Source organism: Synchiropus splendidus, chromosome 17 (assembly GCF_027744825.2).
Source record: "Synchiropus splendidus isolate RoL2022-P1 chromosome 17, RoL_Sspl_1.0, whole genome shotgun sequence".
Classification (NCBI taxonomy): Eukaryota; Metazoa; Chordata; class Actinopteri; order Syngnathiformes; family Callionymidae; genus Synchiropus; species Synchiropus splendidus.
Genome location: NC_071350.1, coordinates 12,088,350 through 12,112,546, shown reverse-complemented (window position 1 = coordinate 12,112,546; position 24,197 = coordinate 12,088,350). Strand labels below are relative to the sequence as shown.

The following is a 24,197-nucleotide window of genomic DNA, read 5'->3' as shown; positions in this document are numbered from 1 at the left end:
TCTACGGAGGTAAATAAGGGCCACAATCCAGAAATTAAAATAGATAACAATAAATGTTTGTTTTTATTCACTAAAAAAATGAATAAATGATCCAAACTGCATTTTTTTCTTCATGGCTGCTTATTCTTATTATTCTATTCTATAAGATTTTATATTTAAAAGATGCCTCAGTAAATACTAGATTTTTTTTTTTAATTTTTAAAGTTCAACCAATTTCAATTAATTAGATTTAATTCATACATTAGTTCCAATTTTCTTGAAAAATATGACCCTTTTTCCTCCTCATGCTTCCTCATCTGATCTACAACCGTCATGTGACTCAAGCTAAAGAGGAGTAGAATTTTTTTTTTGTTCGTGAGCGACTCCACTCATCAGACACCAGAGTTCAAAACCGTCTATCAAATGGAGTTTATTGAATCTTAAAGGGGTGTTCTGAGTTCACAAAGTTGCAGCTACAGTACGTCACGTCCTCTTACATCATCACTTGTCTGAATTGGATCGAAATCAACTCAAATAGAGCCCCACTCACTAAAGCCAGAGAAGATCTAGTCAGCAAAGAAAGAACGGTGTCGGCAGTGGGGCCGGGACGGGGCTGTTGAGGCAAGAGAGTAATGATAACAGAGGATTTCTCACTCCAGCGTGAAATGCATAGTCAAAACATATCAGTCAGTATCCGTGGGTGCAGAGAAGCACCACCTGTAAACACCACCTGCCGCTTCTGTTTTATGGGTTTCAGAATCGTGACAAAGGCACTGGAGACCAAACTAGGTTCCCTGTCCGACCAGAAGCAGAATCAGCGGAGCAGACGCTGCGACCGAACATCTGGCTCCTGCAGATATTAGCTCAGCAAAAACTGGACAGAAATAGAGAGTAAAGAGGAATCGAAGCCTCATGTGTAAGTATGAGGGTCTAAAAAAGAAAGTAAAAAATGTTGGGATCCATTGTTACACAGCAAACTTCTATCAAAATAAAAAACATGAACATGAAATCATATCTTATCACACAATTGTTTTCTACTGAGAATACTCATTTTAACTTTTAAACAGTTGTGTGAGACCGTTTAAAATATATATTTCATTTACCTATATTTTAAAAGTGTAAATATACTTTTAAAAATAAAAAAAAATGCAACTTAACTACTATTAATATTCTTATTTATTTTAAATATTTAACCCTTTGGAGCCTGTCTATTTTTTTCCATCTTTCATCAGCCTCTTGCTGCATTAGAAACTGTCAGGATTCCTTGAGTGAATTGAAACTTCTCATACGGTGATCATGGGAATATGTTTGTTGATAATAATGGAGGGAAAATACTTGCACCATGGCGCTAATATGTTACATGAAGGTAAATAGGAACAGTACTTTACTCAAACTTACGACTAGGAGTTTATTAATGAAAGTGTTTAAGATTTAAAAGCAAGAGTCCAGCGCTGGCGCTGATCCAACTGGGCTGAAATGATCTCAAACTTTATTATTATTATTATGTAACTGGCTCTCGAACTTCAGCAGTCTGATCCCAGCATGAGGGAAAAAAAAACAAACCAAAACCGACGACTTCAGATCCACTGGCTGCGACAGAACAAAGCAGCTAAAATGATGTTCCACAAATCTCTGCCTGGAAGTTGTTTAAAAATGACAAAATGTATTCACTTCTGTTAGTTTGATGCAAGAGAACATAGACACCAGAATTAGCTGTCTATATAAAGTGCGAGAAAAAAAAAGTATTTTTAGATGAAAGGAAAGAGAGAGCAGGATGTTTGTGCTTGTAACAAAGATGGACTGAAAAAAAGTGTATATATATATATATATATATACACTAAAGTGAACTACATTAACGTTAGTGTCTATGTTCTCCAGCTGCCAGCCAAAACCAAACAGTGGATTCTCCCGCTACAGCAGAGCGTGACAGGTCCTCGCCCAACTTCAGTACAGCTCAGGGGGTGAACTAAAGTGCCCAACAGTCTTTGGTGTCCGACTAGCATGGACAGCCGGTGAGAATCCTTCATGAAAGAAACCCCCCCACCTCCCCCCGTCCAGGTCGTACATGTCGCCAAACCCCTGAGGGGGGAGAGGATATTTCCTCACAACAGCAATAAAAAGCTGCTTCTCTTTGCGGTCAATCCCCATCAAAAGGAAACGTTAGCTGCATCATAAACAGGTCAGTATCTGAGCTTATCAGCTTGTATGGTTGTGTGTGTGCGTCTCAACAGTTATTAAACATACAGTCTCTAACAAACAAGAAAAACTCCACTGGAATGCAACCGGATTATTCACCTGGTGAGAAAATACAGCAGTAAAAATCAAAAAAGGTCCCCAGAAATATATCTGCAAATGCAAGACTGACGCGGCCCGAGAAGCTCACTTGCATAGATTACACTTGCATGACATTGTCAAGAACAAAAAAAAAGAATAACAAGCCTCTCTTTTCTGTCATGAATGATCCAAATGTGCAGCTGAGATCAAGCCACCGCTTTACACCTTAAAGTGATTGAAAATGATAAATAAAAGAAAGCAAGCATGATAAAAAGGTTCTAGCTAAATATAGTAGCTCTTCTCCAAGATTATATATATGATCTCTAAAAACATCATACAGTACACAATGACGCCTTCATTTAAAAAAGCCTATCATTTATGACTCTTAGAATCGGTGGTGGATCACTACAACCCAAGGGAAACCCCCACCCCCATCGCCGGTGATATGCAGCTCACCTTATTGCTTCTGTTTCAGTGATCACAAGCAGGCACCTTCTGAACTACTATAGGCTTCAGGACGCCCCGCCCTCCGCTCCGGGGTCTGGGGCTCGATGGGGGTGAATTGGACTAGTTATGGCTGCGGCGATATAAAAACACGTATCCCTGTTTTAAAAAGACATGCAAAAGCTCGACGGCAGAATTGTAAATGTCACTTCTGCCTGTGTAAAAACCTGCATACTGGGGCCGCGGCAGATTCAGATTCAGATTTACAGTGTATAGAACCTGAATAATAAATGTAGAAATGACGTTTTTTTTCCTCCGATCTGTCCGTAAATCGACTGTGAATCAAGTGTACCGTAATGCTTGGAGCAGAGGAGCAACAACCACTTCTAGGACTGAATGAAAGCACGGGGGAGCTGCGCCTCTTTCACCTCCAAAAGCCCTAATACGCTGCTGTAAACATGGGTATAGGTTCATCCACGTGTGGTAAACTTGTAACAGACGCCCTTTTTCGTGAGATAAAGCTGAGGTCAAGGTCGGAATATTCATTTAGTAGCACTAAAATACAGCAATGAACTGATAGTAGTCACTGAACAGTTGAATCTTTCCCCGCCACACAGTCATAATGGCCTTCCAGCTACATGGTTGAATGAGAACCTGTCATAAGAGCAGCTGATCCGTCTGTAAACAGAGTGATATGGAAGATTCTCCTCCGTCCCCACAGTGAGTCGCTTGTTTCTTCCAGGTTGCAGATGTGGCGTGTCACTATAGAAAGATCCGGAGCTAAAAAAAAAGAAAACCAGCGAGCTGGATCCACTTAGGCAGCAGATTTGTAACCCAGGAGTAAAAAGGTGTGCAGAGAAAAAAAAATCCCCAGGCAGGAAGTCCTGCCTTCTTCAGTCCAAGGGAGGGGTGGTAGAGCGAGAGGCGGATGTCAATCCTCCTTGGCCGCGCCACGGCTTCGCTTGTATAGACGGTATCCCTTTCGGCAAAGCAGCACGAACCAGTAGACCTGCGGCGCCAGGATGCAGACGTTGCCCAGGTTGGTGGAGAGAGGGAGGTGGAAGGGCACGCTGTAGAGCGGGATGCCGTAGTGCTGGCCGTACACCAGGTACATGTAGGGGAAGAGGGCGATGCGACACATGAAGAAGGTGAGCAGGACCATGCCGCCGTTGACCTTGTGCACCCAGGACTCCTGGAGGCTGAGCTGGGTGGAGGGAAGGACACAGGTGTGTGAATATATACATCGCACATTTGACTGCACCCTGGAGGAAAGGTCGCATTACTGCGATCAGAAAACATTTGCGAGTACGCCCTCATGAGGTCACTAGGGGAACTGACCAGATATATATGAATAAAAATAAATATAATTTCTTGAGGGTGTGATTAATGACACTTTTTCCATAGGCTTATTAAGTATGTATTTTCTCTGCATTTTGGAACCTTATTTTTTTCTCAATGACAAAATGTAAAAAATAAATTCGTTTTTAAGCCATTTTTTTTCTACTGAAATTACAACCACACTGCAACAGTGGGAAAACATTCATTGACAATAGTGCTGTTTCATATACTTTACTTTACAATTAGAAGTATAATCACAGAATAACGAGAAACCACATTATCTTTAATAATATTGAATATTTTTTATTATATCTACATTTTATTTTTAAATCATTTTTATGATAAAAAAAAACTTTTTCGTTCACATTTAATATTATTTTATTTTAAATTCTTTCTCCCTTTTTCCTCCCTCGCTTCACATAAATCTATTCTCCCCGGTCAGTAAAATGCAAAATGAACGCCAGCTTTGACGACCTCTGCTTGCACTTCTCCCCTGCTGACACCAGAGGTCAGCAAACACCCGGAAGATCACGCTCCAGCGATCACAGAGGGATTCTATTCTTAGAATCCGCCCCACCTCAGAGGTTCACTTCAGGTTCACCGCACAATCTTCCATCTCGTTTTTACTCAAGGAAGCGATGCGTCACCGTAATACTATAAATATTTGCTACTAATGTGACAGCAATTGAAAGAGACACGCAAAACAGCCTTTTTTTCCCTCATATTTTTTAACAGCTACAGTCACCGGCAGCAGCCAGAACACTCAGCACTCTAATAACATTTTTCATCTGAATTGAAGCTGTGACGGTTCCACTGCCACTTCCTAAAAATAATATTCTAAAATATTAAACGGTTGCTCATACACCGTTTACCGCAGCGCTTTATCATTAAGGGTTTGAAAACCGCCACCTACAGGCAAAAAAAAATAAAAAAAAATAAAAAATCACTACTGCCTCCCGTAAGTCACATGACCAGTTAGTTCGATAAGACATCAAAAAACTACTACTACTTTACTAACTAAGAAACCGTAACAGGGTTGAGGATTCTACTCTCAAACCCTTTGTAGAACTGAAACCAATAGGAAGGCCACATATTGTGTTACACCAGAAACTGATAGTTTCTTTGTTGTTGCAGAGGGCGTTGGAAACCTCATTGTCACAAGTACTTTAGCTCTTTTGTGCGTCAAATTGTTATCTAGGTTTGGTGTTTGCCCCTGGGCTGTGGAACCAAAGGGGCTTAGTTACTGTTGCTATGAGTGGACAAGAGGAGCAGCTGTTGAGTTCTGAGAATCACCCCATCATTTCATATTTTCAAACCCAAATCATGTATTGTGGGGTTTTAAAACAAGTAAGATCATCCAATCTCCCAGTGTGTGTGTGTGTGTGAGTACATGCTGCCTCACCTGTATGAGGATCTTCCCGAGGGAAACGAAGGGAGTGCTGAGCTCTGTCAAGAACAAGCAGCCGATGAAGAAATCCCCCTGCTCCTTTCTGAAGAACTGCAGACAAGACAAACAAGAGCACATACAGTGTGAGCAAACAAAAACACAGCCATGAAATCTCGGGATAAAACACAGCTGACATCCAAGGCCAACGTTGGGAACCTGAAACTCTCCCGATAGCTGGTTTAGAAAACCACTCCTGTGAGAAACTTAACAGCAACCATTCAATAATTCAGCTCTTATGTATCTTTCAAATGAATATTGGTCTTGTTTACCACCTCTTGAAGACTATTGTTCACTGACAATTCAAACCTGACAATACAGATGGGATGCAGTCAAGGACTGGAAATGGGCGTGATGTTAAATTGTCACTGATAATGTTATCTACTTCCTGCACATGGTCACAGACTCGCAGAAAAATCATCCCTGGGACCCAAACAATATGACAACAACCGTGATTGGTTCCCTAGGAAAGCATGTGTTCTGTTGACATTTCTTGAGGATAAAATGCATAGTTTTGGAAATGCAAGGTCAGACAACTAATCCTACACTAGATAAACAGGTGTCCCACTGTGAGGCCTTCTTTTCTTTTATTATAACACAGTATTTGATATATATATATATATATATATATATATATATATATATATATATATATATATATTTATTTCTGGTACATCAATAATTTGGGAATAACATTTATATTATACATATATTTTTTTTACATTTGGCACAAAAAATGATGAAAAATAATGAGTAATGCTTCAAACGGCAAATAAGTTTTGCAATGTTCTTGTGCGACAAAAGGCCCAATTCGCACTATGACTTTTCAAGACATGCTGTTTGGCCAGAATTTACCCGGCCGGACTGATCAGTTTCCAAAACTGTACAAGTGCGATGTACTCCATCGGACAGAGGTGGCCAAAGTAACGCTGGTAAATCCACATTTCATTACCATAGATCTGTCCTTGTCAATTTATATAAACATCATCCACTCATGATGTTTATATATTCTTAATTTCAGGCAAATTGATGCACTTTAAGTTTTTTCCACAAATCTACAATCTTCATAAAGTTATTCTTAATTGTAAGTTGGTCTATATTACTTCCTTTTTTATCTTTAATGTTAACAAGGCAATAATGTTATGCAGAGGTGTACTTGTAATAATTTTATAGATAAATTATACTATTTACAGAGGCGGAAGAGAGTTGGGGGGCGGGAAACATTTACTTGTTGATGGGGGGGGTGGAGCAGAAAATGATTGAGAAGCACTGCCATAGATGCATGAACACATTTCAGAGGTCTATTGTGCTTTTTGAAGTCAGGATTTCCATCTTGTGCATTTTTTTCCTTTTTTTTTTTAAACTGGAGTAGGCCAGGTGAACTACATTGAAACAAATCAACAACCCCAGAGTTTTCATCTAAGTCCTTCTGTAGCCGTTTGAGTACTGTAGCACACAAACTAACATCATTGACAGTGTAGGTTTGATGAACTTACAACCACCACAAAATGTGTAAAATATTCACGGCAAATTCAAGGTAAGCCAACAGGAAGTCGTGGTGTCAGGTGTGCGGCGGCCGTGAGGGAGTGATACCCCGTACATAAGTAATGAACAACGCCTTCAAATATTGACCAGAGCGGAGCGGTTAGAGAAGCCGTCCTCAAAAGGTGAGTCAGTCTGGATGGACAACAGACCGCCTCTGTCTGGTAGCTCACTTTGAGCTGATGATGAATAAAGCATGAGGCCTGATGTGGCCTCACCATCTGCACTCAAAAAGACTGACTCAGAGAATTTCAACACCACAGCTAACAAACTCCTCCATGTTCATCCGCCATAATTAGATGTGTTAATGCGCACACTTCTTTCGGTCTGTCCTGGAGGACGGCGCTGCACTGAAGCGTGTGTGTGTGTGTGTGTGTGTGTGTGTGGGTGGGTTCGGTGAGGCCACACACCATCTCAGCAAAGCAAATAGTTTATTGATAGGAGATGTTATAAAAGCTACATAATGTATGAAGCACCGTTGTACGAGTGGAAGTGCACCTCTTCATCTGACCTGAGGCGGTGTGTTTTCCTAAAGATGGTCCATTATGCTCCACTAAAGCCTTTCATTAGTGAGGAACAGTCACTAATTGGCTCCAACATTCTTTGTTAAGCCGGTAATGAGTCCAGCATATTTACCTGCAGTCATAATAACCAGGAACAACTCAAGCAAATGCGCACAACGCTGCTATTTATACAGGCCTTCAGAGTCCAGTTTGCTCTTTTACCTGACGAAATACTTGTTAAATATACTCCATATTCATCAGGAAACTCCTGACTGAAATGATTTCTGATTTCTTAAAATATGCCAAGTTAGCAATACAAAAATGATACCTGTCATTAGAAGAAAAAAAAAAGAAATTCATATTTATTTCAGTAAACTTTTGAAAAACAAGTCAGTCTCTATATATATCCCCCATCTTTAGTTCCTGTTTGTCCTTTCACATATAAGCTCAATTCAGTTTTGAATCTAACCTGAAATGTTGTTGCATTTATAGTTTTTTAGTGATTGGTGGTGTTGTATTTATGTATTCGGGATTTTGTTTTTTTTAGGTTTTGGAATTTCCAAATATACTAATGGTAATGTTTTGCAAATTACTAAATACACAAGTCAGTATTTGTATTTATCTAAAATAAAGCATTTATTTATTTTTATTTCTAGCTTTTACATTCCATACTAATAATAATAACAATTAATAACAATGTTTGTCAATAAATAATAATAATAATAAGCAGCAACAAAAAAATATCACAAACTCCATCCCTAACATTAATGACAGAAATCGCTTAGATTAGATTAGCTTGCCATTTGGTTATAATTCTTTCCTCATCATTTTAAGTATTGAGGAATTATACTTATTTTATTCCTTAGAATAAAAAAATCTGGTTTTTTTTAAATATCTGCTTCTCATTAGGTTAATACGATGAATGTACAGTAACTGTGCATTAAGTTTAAATGCTCCTCCAGCTGAAAATAAATCCAACAAACTTATGTTACCTACGGCACATGAACAGAGCACACGCATTACAGGATTCCCTTCCACCTCACGCTCTTCTCACGGGCCAACTGCAGCAGCTCATCTATTAGCCAGGAGAGACGGAGCAGTGAGTATAACTGATGAGTGAAGCCACGAATGGAGGAACAGACAGGCGCGGAGTGAGTTAAGACAAAGGCAGTGTACCACTGCAGCTGCAGCTAAATAATGTAAGGTAATGTGATCCCACACTGCCACCAACTGCTACTGCAAACAAAGGGCCGGGTTTCACTGCACCTGGCTCCTTTACCTGTGAGAAACACTCAGTTGCACTTTTGCAAATATCTACTGAAGCTGCAGTTTGGTGCAAGTCTGCATCAGCAGAGGCCTCCAGAGGGTGGTGGGACAGACTGTCAGAATACTTTCTTGGAATGGACTCCACAACATAGCTCTATTATCTCTATTAGCAAGCTGAATCCCAAAAGCTTGGCCTTTCGTTCCGACCAAACAAGCGCCACCAGACTGGCACTCAACTGGTGACAGTTTTCAGACATCTGATTGGTTAAACTGTGAGCTCCTGGTCGGCTGGAACGAAAACCTGCACCCACACAGCCATTTCGGGACTCAGCTTGGCACCCTTGCTTTAAACATCAATTAGGTGGTGTTTTCAAGCCACACAAAGAGAGAGACTTTTGGTCAGAGTTTTCACGGTCATGCAAGCTTAGTGGCAAACTTTCATGTATTACTATGTCATAACAGACATATTCAATGGAGCAGAAAATGACACCTGGAAACTTAAAGAAATTCTTCAACATGTTTCACTAAAATCTGGCAGGACAAAAACATTACAAGTACAATATCCTACATCTACATTAAATCAGATTGAGAAATACGACGTCGTAAAGCAGGGGTACACTGAATTATAGGAGGCTAAGTTGAATACTTGAGTGGAGCTGTCTTGTATTTCCTATCATATTAAGAGTGATGATATTCCAGGAGCACCTGACATTCAAGCTGATATGTAAAAATATGCAACTACAATTTCATTTAATGATCTTTTTTTTTTTTTAATGGAGTCTCACCCCTAGTTTGAATACACCTGTTTATATAGATATATAATGACATTTGCACTATATTTAAAAGTGAAAAAAAGGTGTTGATATTGCTCATATTCTCACATAAATATTACAACAGATTAAGTTTTATAGTTTCCCACCGTCCTTAAGGGTGGAAAATGTGGCCGCGGGGCCTCACTTGGCCCAGGTCACGGTGCAGCAGATTTGACAGAGGGCTTGAACCTAGCCGAAACAACACTGCTACAACTAAGACTGCTGACTTGCTAAAGACCTTAAAATACCTTTATAACACCACTTACATTTGGGAACAGCCCTGCTGCTACACCGGAGCATCATGCTAATCCGCTTCACAGTGGATTAGTCTTTCAAACCAGGATATGGCATCATAATGAAAAATATTCAGACTAATTGAACATACATCTTCAGACGACACTTGATATAGAAACACATGAAATACTTTCCACTTTGCTCCAAAATGAAATGAGCAAAGTACAATTCTAGGAAAAAACACTGAATGTTAACCAATACAACCGATAAACTTTTGTGATCGATGTCTTTCACTTCCGTCTTTTGTCTGCAGCTGGAGGTCAGCAAGAACAAGCGCGTGCTCCTGTTTTTCCCTCAGTATCCTACACCTCTGAGTCAATTCATATAAAAGCATGCTTAACCTTGTTAGTGAGCACTATGTACTCTGCCAGTGCCACTCAAGCAATCGTTGGGAGATAATGCAACCCAAAGCAATGATTGATTCAGAATTAATGCACTACATTACAGCAGCAACGCATTACTGGAAATGTTCGGACAGAATGGCTCACGGTTGATCAGAGAGCAGAGATCAACTCTTATAATTTTTATCCTTAAAAATGACCAGAAAAAAATGGAATATTTAAGATTGCGCCAAATCTATAAAAAAAAAATAATTTCCACCACTGCAATGCAACATAACTTTGGACATGGCTTATTGACGTCATGGCATATTGAAATAAAAAATGTTATAGCTGCAGCACAACTGGGGGCGGTGCATATGCTTTTAACCCAAAAACCATGGCTCTCAGAAGCCTTGCAAAGTGAGGATGTGGATTCACCCTTCAAGCCGGAAACCCATGTAGTAAGAGATGTCTAATGTAGTTGTTGCTCCCAGATGACCTGCTCGCAGCTCCTTCCAGATGATCTTAACAGAATGCTACTTTTGCATTACATCGCAAAGCAAACACACGCTTTCCCTTTTAAAAGAAAACGCCCATACTTCGAGCAAAGATGCAGCAAAAGCAACAACAAGCAACATAGAATACGATGTGTATTTATTCAATGAAGAGTCATTTGTGTGCCAAATATTAAGTAGTAATGAAATATTAACATTTAAGGCTTAAATTTCGTATGAACTAGGTTATAAGGAATGAGGTTTTTAGGTGTTTTAGATGGTCTACAAGAAAGAGCCAGGTGACTTGGGTATCCAAATGAGTTTGTGAGTTAGAAAGTATTTCTTATAACTAGTTGCCAGTGTGACAGCTCAGACTAAAGCTAGGTCAGGTTCATTTTAGATTTATTACAAAAAAACAATAAAATAAATGGAGCCAAATAGTTTATAATGAAACACAATTAATCATTTTTTTAATCAATTTTGAATAACCCCACCCCTCAACAAAGCTTAAATATAAAATATTAAACAATGTTCATTTGTGAAAATTGAAAATGTCACTCCTACGACCCGTCACCCCGACCGACCCCATGAGATCGAAGTTGTAAACCTTGAGTAATCCCATGGTGTTGATGAAGAGTGTAATCTCTGATGCCAATCTTGTTAGGAGTAACACTGCAAGATGGTGGCTCCTCACGTGGAGCGCCCTTCCTTTGCTATTCAAATCTCTCACCAGGGTGACGGGCAGGAGGATGGTGAGCAGGGCGATGTGATGCAGCACCAGCAGGAACTCCTTCCGGACGAAGGAGTTTATGGTCCTGAGTGAATGCCGCTTGTACTCCTCGTGCCCTTTCATGCGGAAGCGGTGGAAGTGACTCAGGTACATGGCGAAGATGTCATAGGTCATGTAGGGCACGCCGTACCAGATGACGAAGGAGGTGGCCAGCCAGTGCCTGGAGAGAGGGAGGCAGAGCTTTATTAAAGGGGCATTAAGATCATTACACAAGTAAACAAGACAAACACGTCGCTTGCCTTCTCTTGTACACTGAGAGTTTGGGGGTTTTATTATGTGCCGTAAAAGGCATACGATCTCATTTAACCTCGCTCTCTCGCTGGCATGCGCACACGATGGCTTAAAGGCAGCCTTATGTAAGTACAGTGGAGCAAACAGCTTGGACGGCTGCAGCACTCTAATGGCCACCGAATTACTGTGATGGTTAATTATGTAGACAGAACCAAGTAAAGCCGGAGGGCAGAGCTGAGCCACTGACCTTTGACCCATGAATAGAATTCTTTAGCTCTTAAGGTCATTGCATGGAGATTAACAGCAGTGCGGCAAAACAAACCGCTTCACAGTTTGTGCTTTTATTTGCGCGCATACATGAGCACACGCGTGGAACTATCAATATTTGCTGTTTGTCAAGACGACCCCCCCCCCTCATTTGGATGTGTTCTTTAGTCATAAAATGGGGAATATATGTCTAAAAATGACACTTAAATTAAGGGTCATGATCTACTACCTATGGACCCAGTAAAAACCCAGTAAAAGAATGACAACGGCAGATTGTTGTGTTAAGGTCTCAACCATCAGTCATCCATAATGTATCAGCTGAGTATCGTAGTTGTCAATATGTAATGCAGCTTTAATAAGGCTGAAATCAAATGGACCTGTAGCACACAGAATAGATTTAACTTCAACTTACTCTTCCTATGAACAATAAAGGTCTACATTTTCAATCTACAGGAAGCAGAGGCCTTAAATATTGAAAAAGAAAATGACTTATTTTGGCGCTGACTGCATGTTTACACATCTATTTCCTGTGTCAATGGGGGGTTTTCCACTTCAAAAGCTGGACTGCCTCTGAGGCGAGGAAGGCAAAGTGACAGATTGTGATGGAGTATTAGGGTATTGGTGGGTCTGACTCCCGAGCATGTGTCTGATAAGCTCCAGGCCGTGTGCGCGTCACAGGACAGTAGAACTGAGCAGCGTTGTGGAGGGGGAATTAAGCCATGTGGGTGAAGGGGAGGGGCGGTGGGAGATTATCAGCCTGAAACTGGGACTGCCTAGGTCTGGCCGCTGAATCACTTGGATTAATAAAGCACACTTTTCCTAAACTGCATGGGGAGGCTCGCACTGCCTCACAGTCCACCGGCTGGATTAAGACAGCTAGTTGAGGAGTGTGTGGCCCGTCCTTGGACAGACCTTTGAAGTAATTACATTAGCTAACAGTGAGGGACGTCAAGAGCATGTCAGTTTCTCGCCGTGCGGCGCCACAGCAAGTGAGCCTCCTCCACCTATCCGACATGATAATGAACACTGACCCACTTCATTTGGATTAGATTTATCTAATATGGCACAGTTTCCAAATGACATGACCAGAAACAGACCAGTGTTATATCATGGTCATTTATTGTTTCATGAGTTTATTGCCTCCACCAAGGTGGTCACATGATCTTCACCTGCAAGCAAAATAACGCATGGATTTCAATGAAACTTCCAGTAAATGTTGATCAAAGGACAGATTACATTTCGGAGGTGTAACAGATTATCAGGAGCCTGGAAGTGTTGCACTGCACATCCACAGTCTAGAGGTTGGGATTCAGTTTTACGCCACAAACCTAGGCTTTGGGGTTTTTTTTATAGTGGTGTATGAGCACAATAACAATTCAATTCTTGAATCTTGGTCACTGTTGGAATGATTTGATACGACGACAGGTTAGGGTTATGGTTATGGTTAATGGAGCTTAGGAGGGGATGGACTTTTCCTAGTGTATTACTTGAATAGAAAATAATAAGTGTGTTTTGTGATCATGCAAAACTTACCATAAATCATTCAACAGTTCTTTCAATGGACATGACATTATTATTATTACATTACATTATTATAACAGCATTTGTCACATAGTACGTGAAGGGCAACTCAACCCACATTATACAGTTCTTCATAAACAATATGCACTGTCAAGACAAATTATTAAATAAGTCTTTTTAAGATGGGAAAACTAGAAAAAATACTGAATAAAACATTAAATAATAACATCAGCATGCTTGTGTATATTAATAAGATGGTTACTTAAATATATTCTTTTCAATTCAATGTACAATTACTTGATAATTGTCACCACATTCAACTAAGTGAAACAGCTGAGGAACTGTGGATAAAATGTTAATTTAAAAAAAGCAAGCGAAAAAACACATTTCTTTCAATAAATACTGTGTATTTCTGAAAGTAAAACTGAAAGAAGTATGTAACATAATCATTGTGGCTACCATACATACATATATCTTCAGCTAACCACTGGTAAATATAAAGAAGTAAATATAAAGAACATATCCATTAAAAGTCAAGTCCAAAAACCTTCCAGTTAATACTGTAATAAAAAAAACCCCCACCTGATTATAAACTTAAAGCTGTAAGAAGATAGTTTCACCTCACGAGAAGGGCAGCACAGGTCAGTTCAGGGTTGCTTTAACCAGATGAAAAATCTCACCTGTCAAAAATGACGTTTCCCCGGCATGACGACACGATGATCACCCCCGCTGTCGTTGCCATGAGAGCGTGGATGGAGGACACCAGCCTGAAGAGATGAGTCGCACAAATCAAAGCTTGTACCCGACAACACATGCAGCTCATAACATCTGTCATAACCGTGTTATTATCATTCAAAAGTGAATACACTCTGTTCAAGCATGTGCCTGGAGGACATTTGACGCATTTTACATGGTCACCGTAAAGATCAGATGGATTTGACACGGACACGCTTCAGTTAAGCTAGTAATGTGTAAATCAAGAGACACCACATGACACACTACTAGCACTGGTCTTTCTATCATCTATCAGGCAAATTCCACAGTTCCACTAAGTCATGACACCTCACATCTATTTGAAGACATTGCAAAGTGTTGGATACTGAAGTGAGAAGCACAGGTGGGTAATTCCTGTCCACGGCCGCATCATTAACTGAGAAAAATGAGAACCAATAGAAAGCGCTGGATTGGCAGGAGTGTAAACAGACAAATGTAGGTCAAATTCTAAATAGGTCCCTTCAGGTGTGATCTTGTCAAAGAGTAAGACCTTCCAGTTCAGTGAACCACGGAGAGATTAGCAGTTCTTGGCCTCAACTTTCCCCTCATCTATAAACAGATCCATGACACAGGAGAACCTGCTACATCCCTATTTGAAGTGGTCCTGTGTGAGCTGGCACCTGGTCCGCCATGAAAACAAACAGAGGCGTTCCATTCCACTTCAGGATGCAGCTCATTTTTTTGATTGCTAGCGGTAATTCACATTGATTTTCCCAGCCTGTTTACTTGTTGATTTTTAACACAGCACAAAATTTTACCACCGATTTGTCAAACTGATGAATGACGGCTCTTTTTTGCTTTTTTTGGTCGGGATCCAACTTGGCAGCACCAAGCGGAAGCTGCTTTGAAATGAGAAAACACGACTTCTGTTGCTCTAATAATAAACTATCAATACCAGTATATAGTTCATACCATTACACAAAAAGTGTATAGTTCTCATTGAGTAACACCATGACCACCTCAACTTCTTGACAATCAGTAGCCAACTTCTCACCAAGTCTTGTTTCCACTATTTACTTTTACAAAGGGCAGTTGTGTTCTCTCCCACATGAACCTGCTGTCACCTTGCACCAGTTTCCATGGGAATGCAGTCATGCCACGGTACCAGACCCATGTGACCCAGGACTACAAAACCCTAAGCCTGAACTGGGAAAGACTGACTGGACTCACCCCCCCTACAACACACACATTTTATCTCCACGCCTCGCTGCCTTCTGGGCTTGCATGGTCTCATACTCCGTCACAAGACCCAGATTTTATACAGCCCATCCATTGTGTGTCCGCCAATAACCCCTCGCTCTTTGCTGATGAAAGAAAGAGGGTGACGGCGTGAGGAGCGTGTGAGGAGGAAAAAAGGAAGAATGCCTTGTTCGGAAATGCTGTCTCGCCTTTCCTGCTGTGTCAGTCCAGTTAGGGACCTCAGCTTCCTTATGACTACAAGCCTTTCCACGTACTGTTTTGGTTGTATACGCACCGCTTCATCTTTCATGTTCATGTTCCATGACACACACTTATACTGAGCTGGCTCCATTCAATGGTCAGTGTTTAAGAGCAACATCACATGCATTTATTTTCAGATCATTTCAATAAGCATATATATATATATATATATATATATATATATATATATATATTCAGGGATGTTTTTCGCTACACAAAGGTCAGGGTTTCCACTACTCTGAATATACTTGAAATTCTCATAAAATTGAAATTCTTATACAAATATTTTCAACATTACAGAGCTTTAGTTTAAATAAAGTGATATAAAAACTTGAATATACCCACCACAGTAATTTATTGTCAAACTGATGCAAAATAAACAATACTTTATAGATTAAATGTATGTATGGGTCCATCACTTGATTCAGTAATATAATTCATTCAAATTGAAAAATGTGGCTTCTTGTGGCAAATATTCTTATACCATTAAACTGCGTTTAACTGCTACATTAAACTACTATATATATATATATTTATTTATTTTATTTTTTTTAAACCACCAAATTCCACATAAAGAATCATCACTTTAAATGCTAATTTAATTTTAACTTGCGAGACACATAACATTACTTGGCAGGCCAGATTTGGCCCCGACATTTGAGTTTGACACGTGACAGACAGTACAGACACTCCAGTAGTCTAGTGCCTTCAGTACCAGGTAAGTCCAAACATACCATTGTCAATAACAATGACTGAATATAATTGATAACAGTAAGTGACTTTAATTTTTAATGGTATGAGGCATTTGGCACATTGAACCAAGCCGAGAAATCTGTCCCATCTCTGCTCACCATTTTACTGGTTGTTGCTAACTATAAACAGCTGTGGCGATTGAGAAGCTCGTAGGCGCATAGGTTTGGGTGGTGGATACCAAATACAGGTTTCACCATGTTAAATTAGCTGGAGGCAGTATGAGACAAAATCCAAACACACAACGCTGGCGAGAGGCAACCTGCTCAGATCAACTACTCCAAGCAGAGTTTAAGTTTATCAAGCGTGGTGCATCGCCACAGCATAAATGGGAGCCGCCACGGCATCAGAAAAATGATCTATTTTTAAAGATGAACTCTCATGTGATCAAACGTATCAAAACAAAGTGGAAACTTTGAAACAAATGAATTACACATAACGCATCATGGATGACATAAACATGACCGTATTTGCCGTGTATTCCACAGAAAAACATCATAATAACTGAAGTCTCTAGCTCACGGAACTCAAGTCACCAATTTACAGTCACCAATTCAATAAACAAACGTTCCCCTCTGTTTCTCTGATGCGTCTGTATTTATTATTTATTTTTTGGAACGGAGCTGCTCAAAAATCCTGGAAACACTACAATGGTTGGACAATTAAACTCATTAAACTTGACAAACATGTATTCTGAGTTCAATTATTCTTACATCAGCAAACACCCAGAGAAAGTACCTTTAAAATGCTGCACCACAGTTTGAATGGTTAAAGGGATTACTGAACTCTCCCAAGTGACGGAACAAACTTGCAAAAGGATTAGAAACAACCACATAGTTCTGTAACTACTGCAAGTTATTCAGTCCTTTAGGTGTCAAAATGAAGACGTAACACCGAACTGCTCAGTCTAAACTTCACCTTGTGGCCAACCGAGCATTTTGAGAATGTTGATAAGGAAACAGTATCTGCAGGTCAGCACGTTTCTGTGATTGACGATTGCAACAGAGAAGCTACAACTTAAAATCTTAGACAAACATCACAATATTTCATGACAGCATTCCTGATTTTTTTTTCACGTTGATAACATACTGGGCAGTTTATATAACAAGTGCAATGAAAGGCAGTCTTTTCAGGACAAAATCAAAGAGTTAAAATAACTGTTCTTTTGGGGGAAGACAGTATATACTAGTTAGCAAAAAAATATGTTGATAAAATACAGTTGTGTACAAGGCATTTTTAGTTTTATATTGGGTACGTAATTGGAAAATAAAGAAATAAAACAAGTCTTTCAGTTGACCTAAAAGGTTATGTAAATATTGAACAGGAGGGTATGTGTTCCTAAGAAGTGGCGAGCATACACTTCAAATACAGACAGGTCAGTCATGGTATTACCAGATGAGAGTACTCTAAAAACCTGTGAACTGATAAGAGTTTGGAGGCAGTGAAATGCTTTTAAGACAAAAGCATTTTCTGTTTTAATGCAGCTTTAAAATCTAAAAGAGGCAAGTTGATCGATACCGAAAAATGTCAATGGTGTATGCGCTTACATTAAGGATGAATTTAAATAAGCAAACGGGCTAAAAACACAGCAGTGGGCAACTTTAGTCCATTGTTAACTGGCAATTACATAATAACTGCTAAAGAATTGAGCATAAAATTCATGACCAGGTCCTGAACTCAATGTAGCATCTCTTGGAGCTAAACACATTGGAGGATCTGCTGTTGGGGGAAATGTCTTTGAGACATAAATCAAACAAGAAATCTACACAACTACACAGTGAAAAGAAAAGACCACAGAAACAAAAAGTTGAAAATGAAAACGTACTCCACAAAACCTTATGTACTGTCCCTAACACTCAACTGAGGGGAAGTAAGAAGAGTGATCATGAACTCTCTCCGACTCCTGGTCCTTGAATGTCATACAGCTCATCAGACAGTGTCCTCAGCTGCTCTGTTCCCGTCTTTGAAGTCCACTCTGAGAATGTCATGGCCATGTCAAAGAGCCTTCTGGAGTTATCACTTTGAAAACTCCACCTTTCAGTCAAACATTTCTTAGAAGCATGGTCACTTTCCCATTTTGACACAGCTTCTAAACTAGTCAGAAAAGCAAGCAGAAGTTGAGGGGTTTCGACTCAAGCTGCACAAAAGCAAAAGCTTTAAAGCAAACTTTCTGTCGTTTCATAGGATGTTCACAGAGATGGACACGACTGAAACCAGGTTTTAAAAACATTTGCATTCAATTGAATAATAAGCACTTTTTTTCCCAATAAATCCACCAGAAAGCCAAAACAAGTGTGTATGAAAAACTCAGGTTGCCAAGGTGAATAGCACACAGGAGTTCTATTGATGGAATCTGTGGCGACGGTTGAAGCGCTGACAGTGAAAGAGCCAGGCACAGACAAGGTCCTAGTAATATCTCACTGGTGAGTTAAAATCCCTGTGAAGTTTCATGCATCCTGAAGTTTTCAGTGGTGTTAACGTAGTGAGGATATAGGAAGGCGGATATCTATATACAGTATCATATGCATGTAGCTCACGAGGGTAGCAACAATGGCAATTGAGAAGACTGTTGAGTTGGAATCCCATAGACTGAACTAACCAGATCATTGGTGCCTAACGTTGAAATGGCTGGGTTCACAAGTGTCTGCTAACTGACACGCGATGCCTGATCTGTTGGTGGAACGGTTAGCAGTCTTGAATTTGGCGCGTTCAGGCAGGGAGGTTGCGGGGGAGTGTTGTAACATGAGAGCTCTGGAGTTGAAGACCGGTCTGCATTCTTGATGAGGAGCAGAGGTCTGATGGGACATGAAGTTAGCCCAGGAGGGAATACCAGTGCCCCAGGCACGAGATAACAAAGAGCTAAGACCAGGGTGGAAGGGGACGTATCCTCCAGATGCTGCGCAGACCAGCCATTTGAGTGTGGCACAGATGATCTCGGAAGCCTGCAACCACTTTGTCTGAGGAGCACCAAGTCATATATCCTAACCGACCATGAGAATAATACCACATCATGGCCAACTCTTAAAGTTCTAGCAACGCAAAAATCTCCCTGCGCTTGTGAAATCTTAGCGTCTGCCTCAACACTGCTAAAGCGCTGGGGAAAACCCTGCAGTTTAAACAACAGCAACAACAACTGCTTTCTGCCATCATTACACCCCTTTCAAAAAAAAAATCTTGAGCTCAAGTGTATACCAATAACTTGGGTCGCCTTTAACCGCAAAATAAAATGGACCTAACACAGCCTGTGACGTTACGAACACAACATACTAAAGAGCACAAGAAGAATCTATCAGAATATACAGAGAGTTACAGTGTCACTCATAGGACTGGCAAGAGAACTACTCTATTTTCAGTAAGTAAACACGAACCAAAAGGTTTCTAGTTAAGTGTGAAATTACAAGGCACATGGTGCGTTCCAGTTGTCCCAGTTGGACCTGGGAAATTTTGTTAGGCCGCTATGTACGTCACCCAAGATGGCTTCCCTGAATATAAACAAGAAGTTTTCAATGAATGAAATAAGTGAAAAGAAGCAAACACATTCCATGAATCTGTTTCCTCTTCATCTTGCGGGTTTTCTAGCAACAAACAGAGCGCATATTTATCAATGCATGCACAAATGCATTTTTCGACTTTGATAAATGGAACTTGGCGGTGATGTCATTCCCAGCTCTGTCTTCCCACAACACAGCATAAGTACTGACCCAGATGGTGGAGAAAGATGGCCACCACCTTTTATTGAGAGCAGCAGAGTAATAGATTAACCAAAAAATATTGCGCAGCTCAAATCTGCAGTCTTAGATATATAATTTTCTTTTCATAATAGTCATATTTGGTGTGCTTCCAGCTCATAAACTCTCTCACATGATACATTCACTCATATTCCAAATGTACTATTTGATTATGTCAAATAGCAGCAATTATGCAACAATAACTTACAAGAAGGCAAAGAATATTAATCTGATAACACAAAGAGAAGCGACATCAAAAAGAACTTGGAAGCGAATATTTTTACATGATAAAATGAGCCACTCACACACGAGAGAATATAATCCACTTAGTGGCGTTCACAAACCTCAGGGCCAAAGGCTTGAATGGTTAAACACATAAGAATATATTGAAAAATGAGGACAAATATTAAAAATAGCCCTCTGATTTTGACAGTGCTGACAGGTGAACTTTGAGGAACTTGAATGATCAATGCTTTGAGGGCTGTGCAGCGGAGCAGAAGCAGTTTATATTAAAGGCTTGTTTTTATGGTGGAGAAGGAGCAGCATGACATCCCCCGAGGCACGGACACCGCTTGTTAGAACAACATTTTCCGTTAGACGCGCATTAGTAAATTAGACGACGCGTTACTCGAGTTGGCGTTGGGTGCGTTTCAGTGCATAGCTAACTCAGCAGTCGGCCAGGGCTGGAGCTCAGAAGAGGATTACCGGGAGTGACAGTGTACAAATGAGCATTGAACTGAGCTGTGCACAATGAGAGCGGGCCACACTATGTATGAAGCAGTTCTCTGTGGGACTGAACTGGCACAGAAGTTAGCTAGGAGGCCGCAGACAGCTATTATCGACAAGTTTATGATGATCAACCGGCAACCGGTGTTCAAATCTAGACATCATGTGAGCCTAGCAGGGTTTATAAATATATTCCCGCTTAATCAGACACTTGTTTTAAACATATTTTCCATGTTTTCATTTTTCAACCAGCTACATGGGTCAGTTCCTGAGACATTCCCAGGTTAGAGTGAAGGTGAGCATGCGGTACTGGACAACTTGAAGGCCACTATGTCACTTGAATGGCAAGCGTTCACGGCTTCATATGACGTCATGTGACACTTGAGCGTTCGAAAACGCTCGGTGCCCAAACACTATTCAAACATACTGAATCTGAGTCAAATACTTGCACAGTACCTAAAGAAAGCATCACTAAACCAATAATAATCAAGAAGAGCAGTTTCATATTAGCTCTATGCTTTTTAAACACACTACATAACTCATAAACAGAATGCAAAGACTCTTTAGTTGGGATGGAATTTTATAGTTTGTAACAGTTCAGTGGTAAATGACTAGCACCTTATCTTACCTTAGACCAAGATGGCCACCACCTGCCACTGTGAGCAGCACAGAAACAGACTAACTGCTGATCACGTGAGCATTGTAAGAAATACTTAACTTTTCCCTGCACTGTTACATTTGTGATGCACAGTTGATCATGACAAGATCCAGATTTGGGGGGTAAATCCAGCACACTAAGTCATTCACAAAAATCGATCAGTCCTGAAACATAATCTAAATGTACACGACTTATACAAAGCCAGGCATTTTTGTTTACAGCTCTGTTGACTCACCACCTCATACACTTATTTATGAACTCCTTAGATTAACAAATGCTCTCGTCATTTTATTTTCCATCATAATAAAAAACATCAAAACTATATTTGCGTAGTAGCACAATCTCATAAATATGTATTATTTTGTATGAAAAATATTTGTAATTCAATTTTTAGAGACAATTTGCCAGCGCATGCAAGTATATCTACTAATCATAAATAAAATAACTACAATTTTTGAATGAAAGCAATAGCTCAGTTTTACATTTTTTAAGTCAAATAATTCACTATTAAATGTTTCATTTCAGAAAACAGATTAAAGCCTTTCCATAGAACCTCATTGTGCTTTGGACTATTTGAAGTGACACTGAGAGGATTAATCGAATGTAAGAATACCAGACAACGACAGCGTGTCATGTATTTTTAGTTGTATGTATCGATGTAAAACATGTCACCAGTCATCAGACTACAAGACCAATGAAATAGAATGAGGGTTTAACTAAGTGTGAGAGCTCGATTCGGAGCCAAGGCGATACTCGGTAGGCATCGCTAGCTGAGCCAGCATGCTACAACTACTACAGGGAGGATTATTTCATAGATACAACGGAAATGGAAGACGTCTTACCTCTCGCTGACCAGCACCACGTCGGCATCACTCCAGTGTTTGAACACACACGGCAGGATTTTCCTGAAGGCGACAAACAAACCAGGGAAAACTACGGCGCCACAAGCTAAAACTTGCAACATCCTGTCGCTGTTTGGCGTTAAACCGGCCCGAAGATTGGTCTCGGTGGCCTGCTTCTGTGTCGCCGGCTCACAAGCGTCGTAGAGGCATTTTCACACGGACGGAGTTGGGAGCTTTTCACCGGGAACGGTCGCTCCACCATCCGCGCGCACTGCTGAGGAGAGGACCACTAGCAGCGCTGCACCGCTGTCGAGCCATAGACGAGGAGACACACGGCACTTCCGCTCCACAAAATAAAAGCACATGCCGATTAAATTCGGGCAAAATAAAAGGCACGGGCTCGCGTTTAAAGAAATATTGTCTTAATAAATCAATTTTTCGAGCCGTTTCGCCATATTATCCGGTGCTTAAGAGTTCGTTGTTGAACTAGAAACCCTTTATAAGTTTTTATTCTGACCGTTTCGTCCGACAGTCACGCTAAATTATTTCTATTTAACAATTTCATTTAGTCGTCAACATTATTTTTCGTTCATTTAATCACCGTGACAAACAATTAAATCCTATCGCAATGACTTGATACAAAGAGTTAATTTCCCGTCATCATTGCATTGTATATGCATGTATTTATTTAAATTATTTGATGGAATCTATTTTAAAAGTTGCATTCGATAGAAGTTCTTGATTTTATTTATATCTTCAAATTACACGTAAAATGAACGCTTTATTGCTGTATATTTTTCATCTTATTCAATGATGTCAATATTTTCATTAGCTTAACTTAACATTATTTTCAAGATAAAATCAAACATTTATATACATGAAATTAACGCTTGATTAAAATACACAAGAAGAAAAAAAACAAACAACCAACATAATAGAATATTTGTCCTCCTTCCATTTCGCATTTTGATTTAACATAACTTTAACTATTCATTTTTGGTGTCCAGGTCAATTAAGCACTGTATGTTTGGAGACCGTGGGAGGAAACCAGAGTGCCTAGAAGTAGCCCAAGCAAGAACAGGAAGAACAAAGAAACCTATGTTAGAAAGGACCCAGGTTGACACATCAGAGCCAACATCACAGCAAAGACTCAAAATATAATAAATCCTTTGAGGAATATTGCGTCTCCTGCAGGGGATCATGATGTCATTTAAAGGTGCAATAAAATAAAGTAATGAACAATAAAATAAAATAAAATAAGTTCTGATGAACAGTGTCAGTAACAGTTTTGACCACTAGAGTGCACTAGCGCGCTCGCTATGACTGAGGTTCATAAACTGTAATTATAAATTGATGGAAAATGAAAAAAGACTCTGATGACAAAAAATTGCTTCTGGAAGTGAACAAAAAATGAACTTGTGTCAAACATAGTTTTACTTACTTTATATACAGTATGTAAATACAATGTATAGAACATTCACATAATAAATAAAAATCTGTTTATTATCTGTTTGACATAATCACATTTCCATTAGATTCATATTTTATTTATGGGTAAACAGAGGAAAACAAAAAAATGTATTTTGTACATGTAGTTTTCAATTTCACTCTAAATGTGTCCTTGCTTTCGCTTTCCACGGTTAGCGAGGAGATTTAACATTTATTTGGGAAAAAAACACATTGTGCTTTGATCTTTAGTTAATGATAGCAAGGATTTATGGACAGGTTGCGACCGGTGTTCTCCACTACAGAGGTCTGAT

At 39.8% G+C, this 24,197-nt stretch overlaps 1 protein-coding gene across 1 annotated transcript; it reads right to left on the bottom strand.

The window, feature by feature from the left end:
- Positions 1-394: 394 nt before the first annotated feature.
- On the bottom strand, positions 395-22,744 carry tlcd3a (TLC domain containing 3A). Its single transcript, XM_053847705.1, has 5 exons — positions 22,438-22,744; positions 14,200-14,286; positions 11,441-11,660; positions 5,438-5,533; positions 395-3,901 (listed from the first exon to the last, which is right to left on the bottom strand). Exons 1-5 carry the CDS (start codon positions 22,557-22,559, stop codon positions 3,629-3,631), a joined length of 798 nt encoding a protein of 265 aa, XP_053703680.1. The 5' UTR covers positions 22,560-22,744; the 3' UTR covers positions 395-3,628.
- Between the last annotated feature and the right edge of the window lie 1,453 nt (positions 22,745-24,197).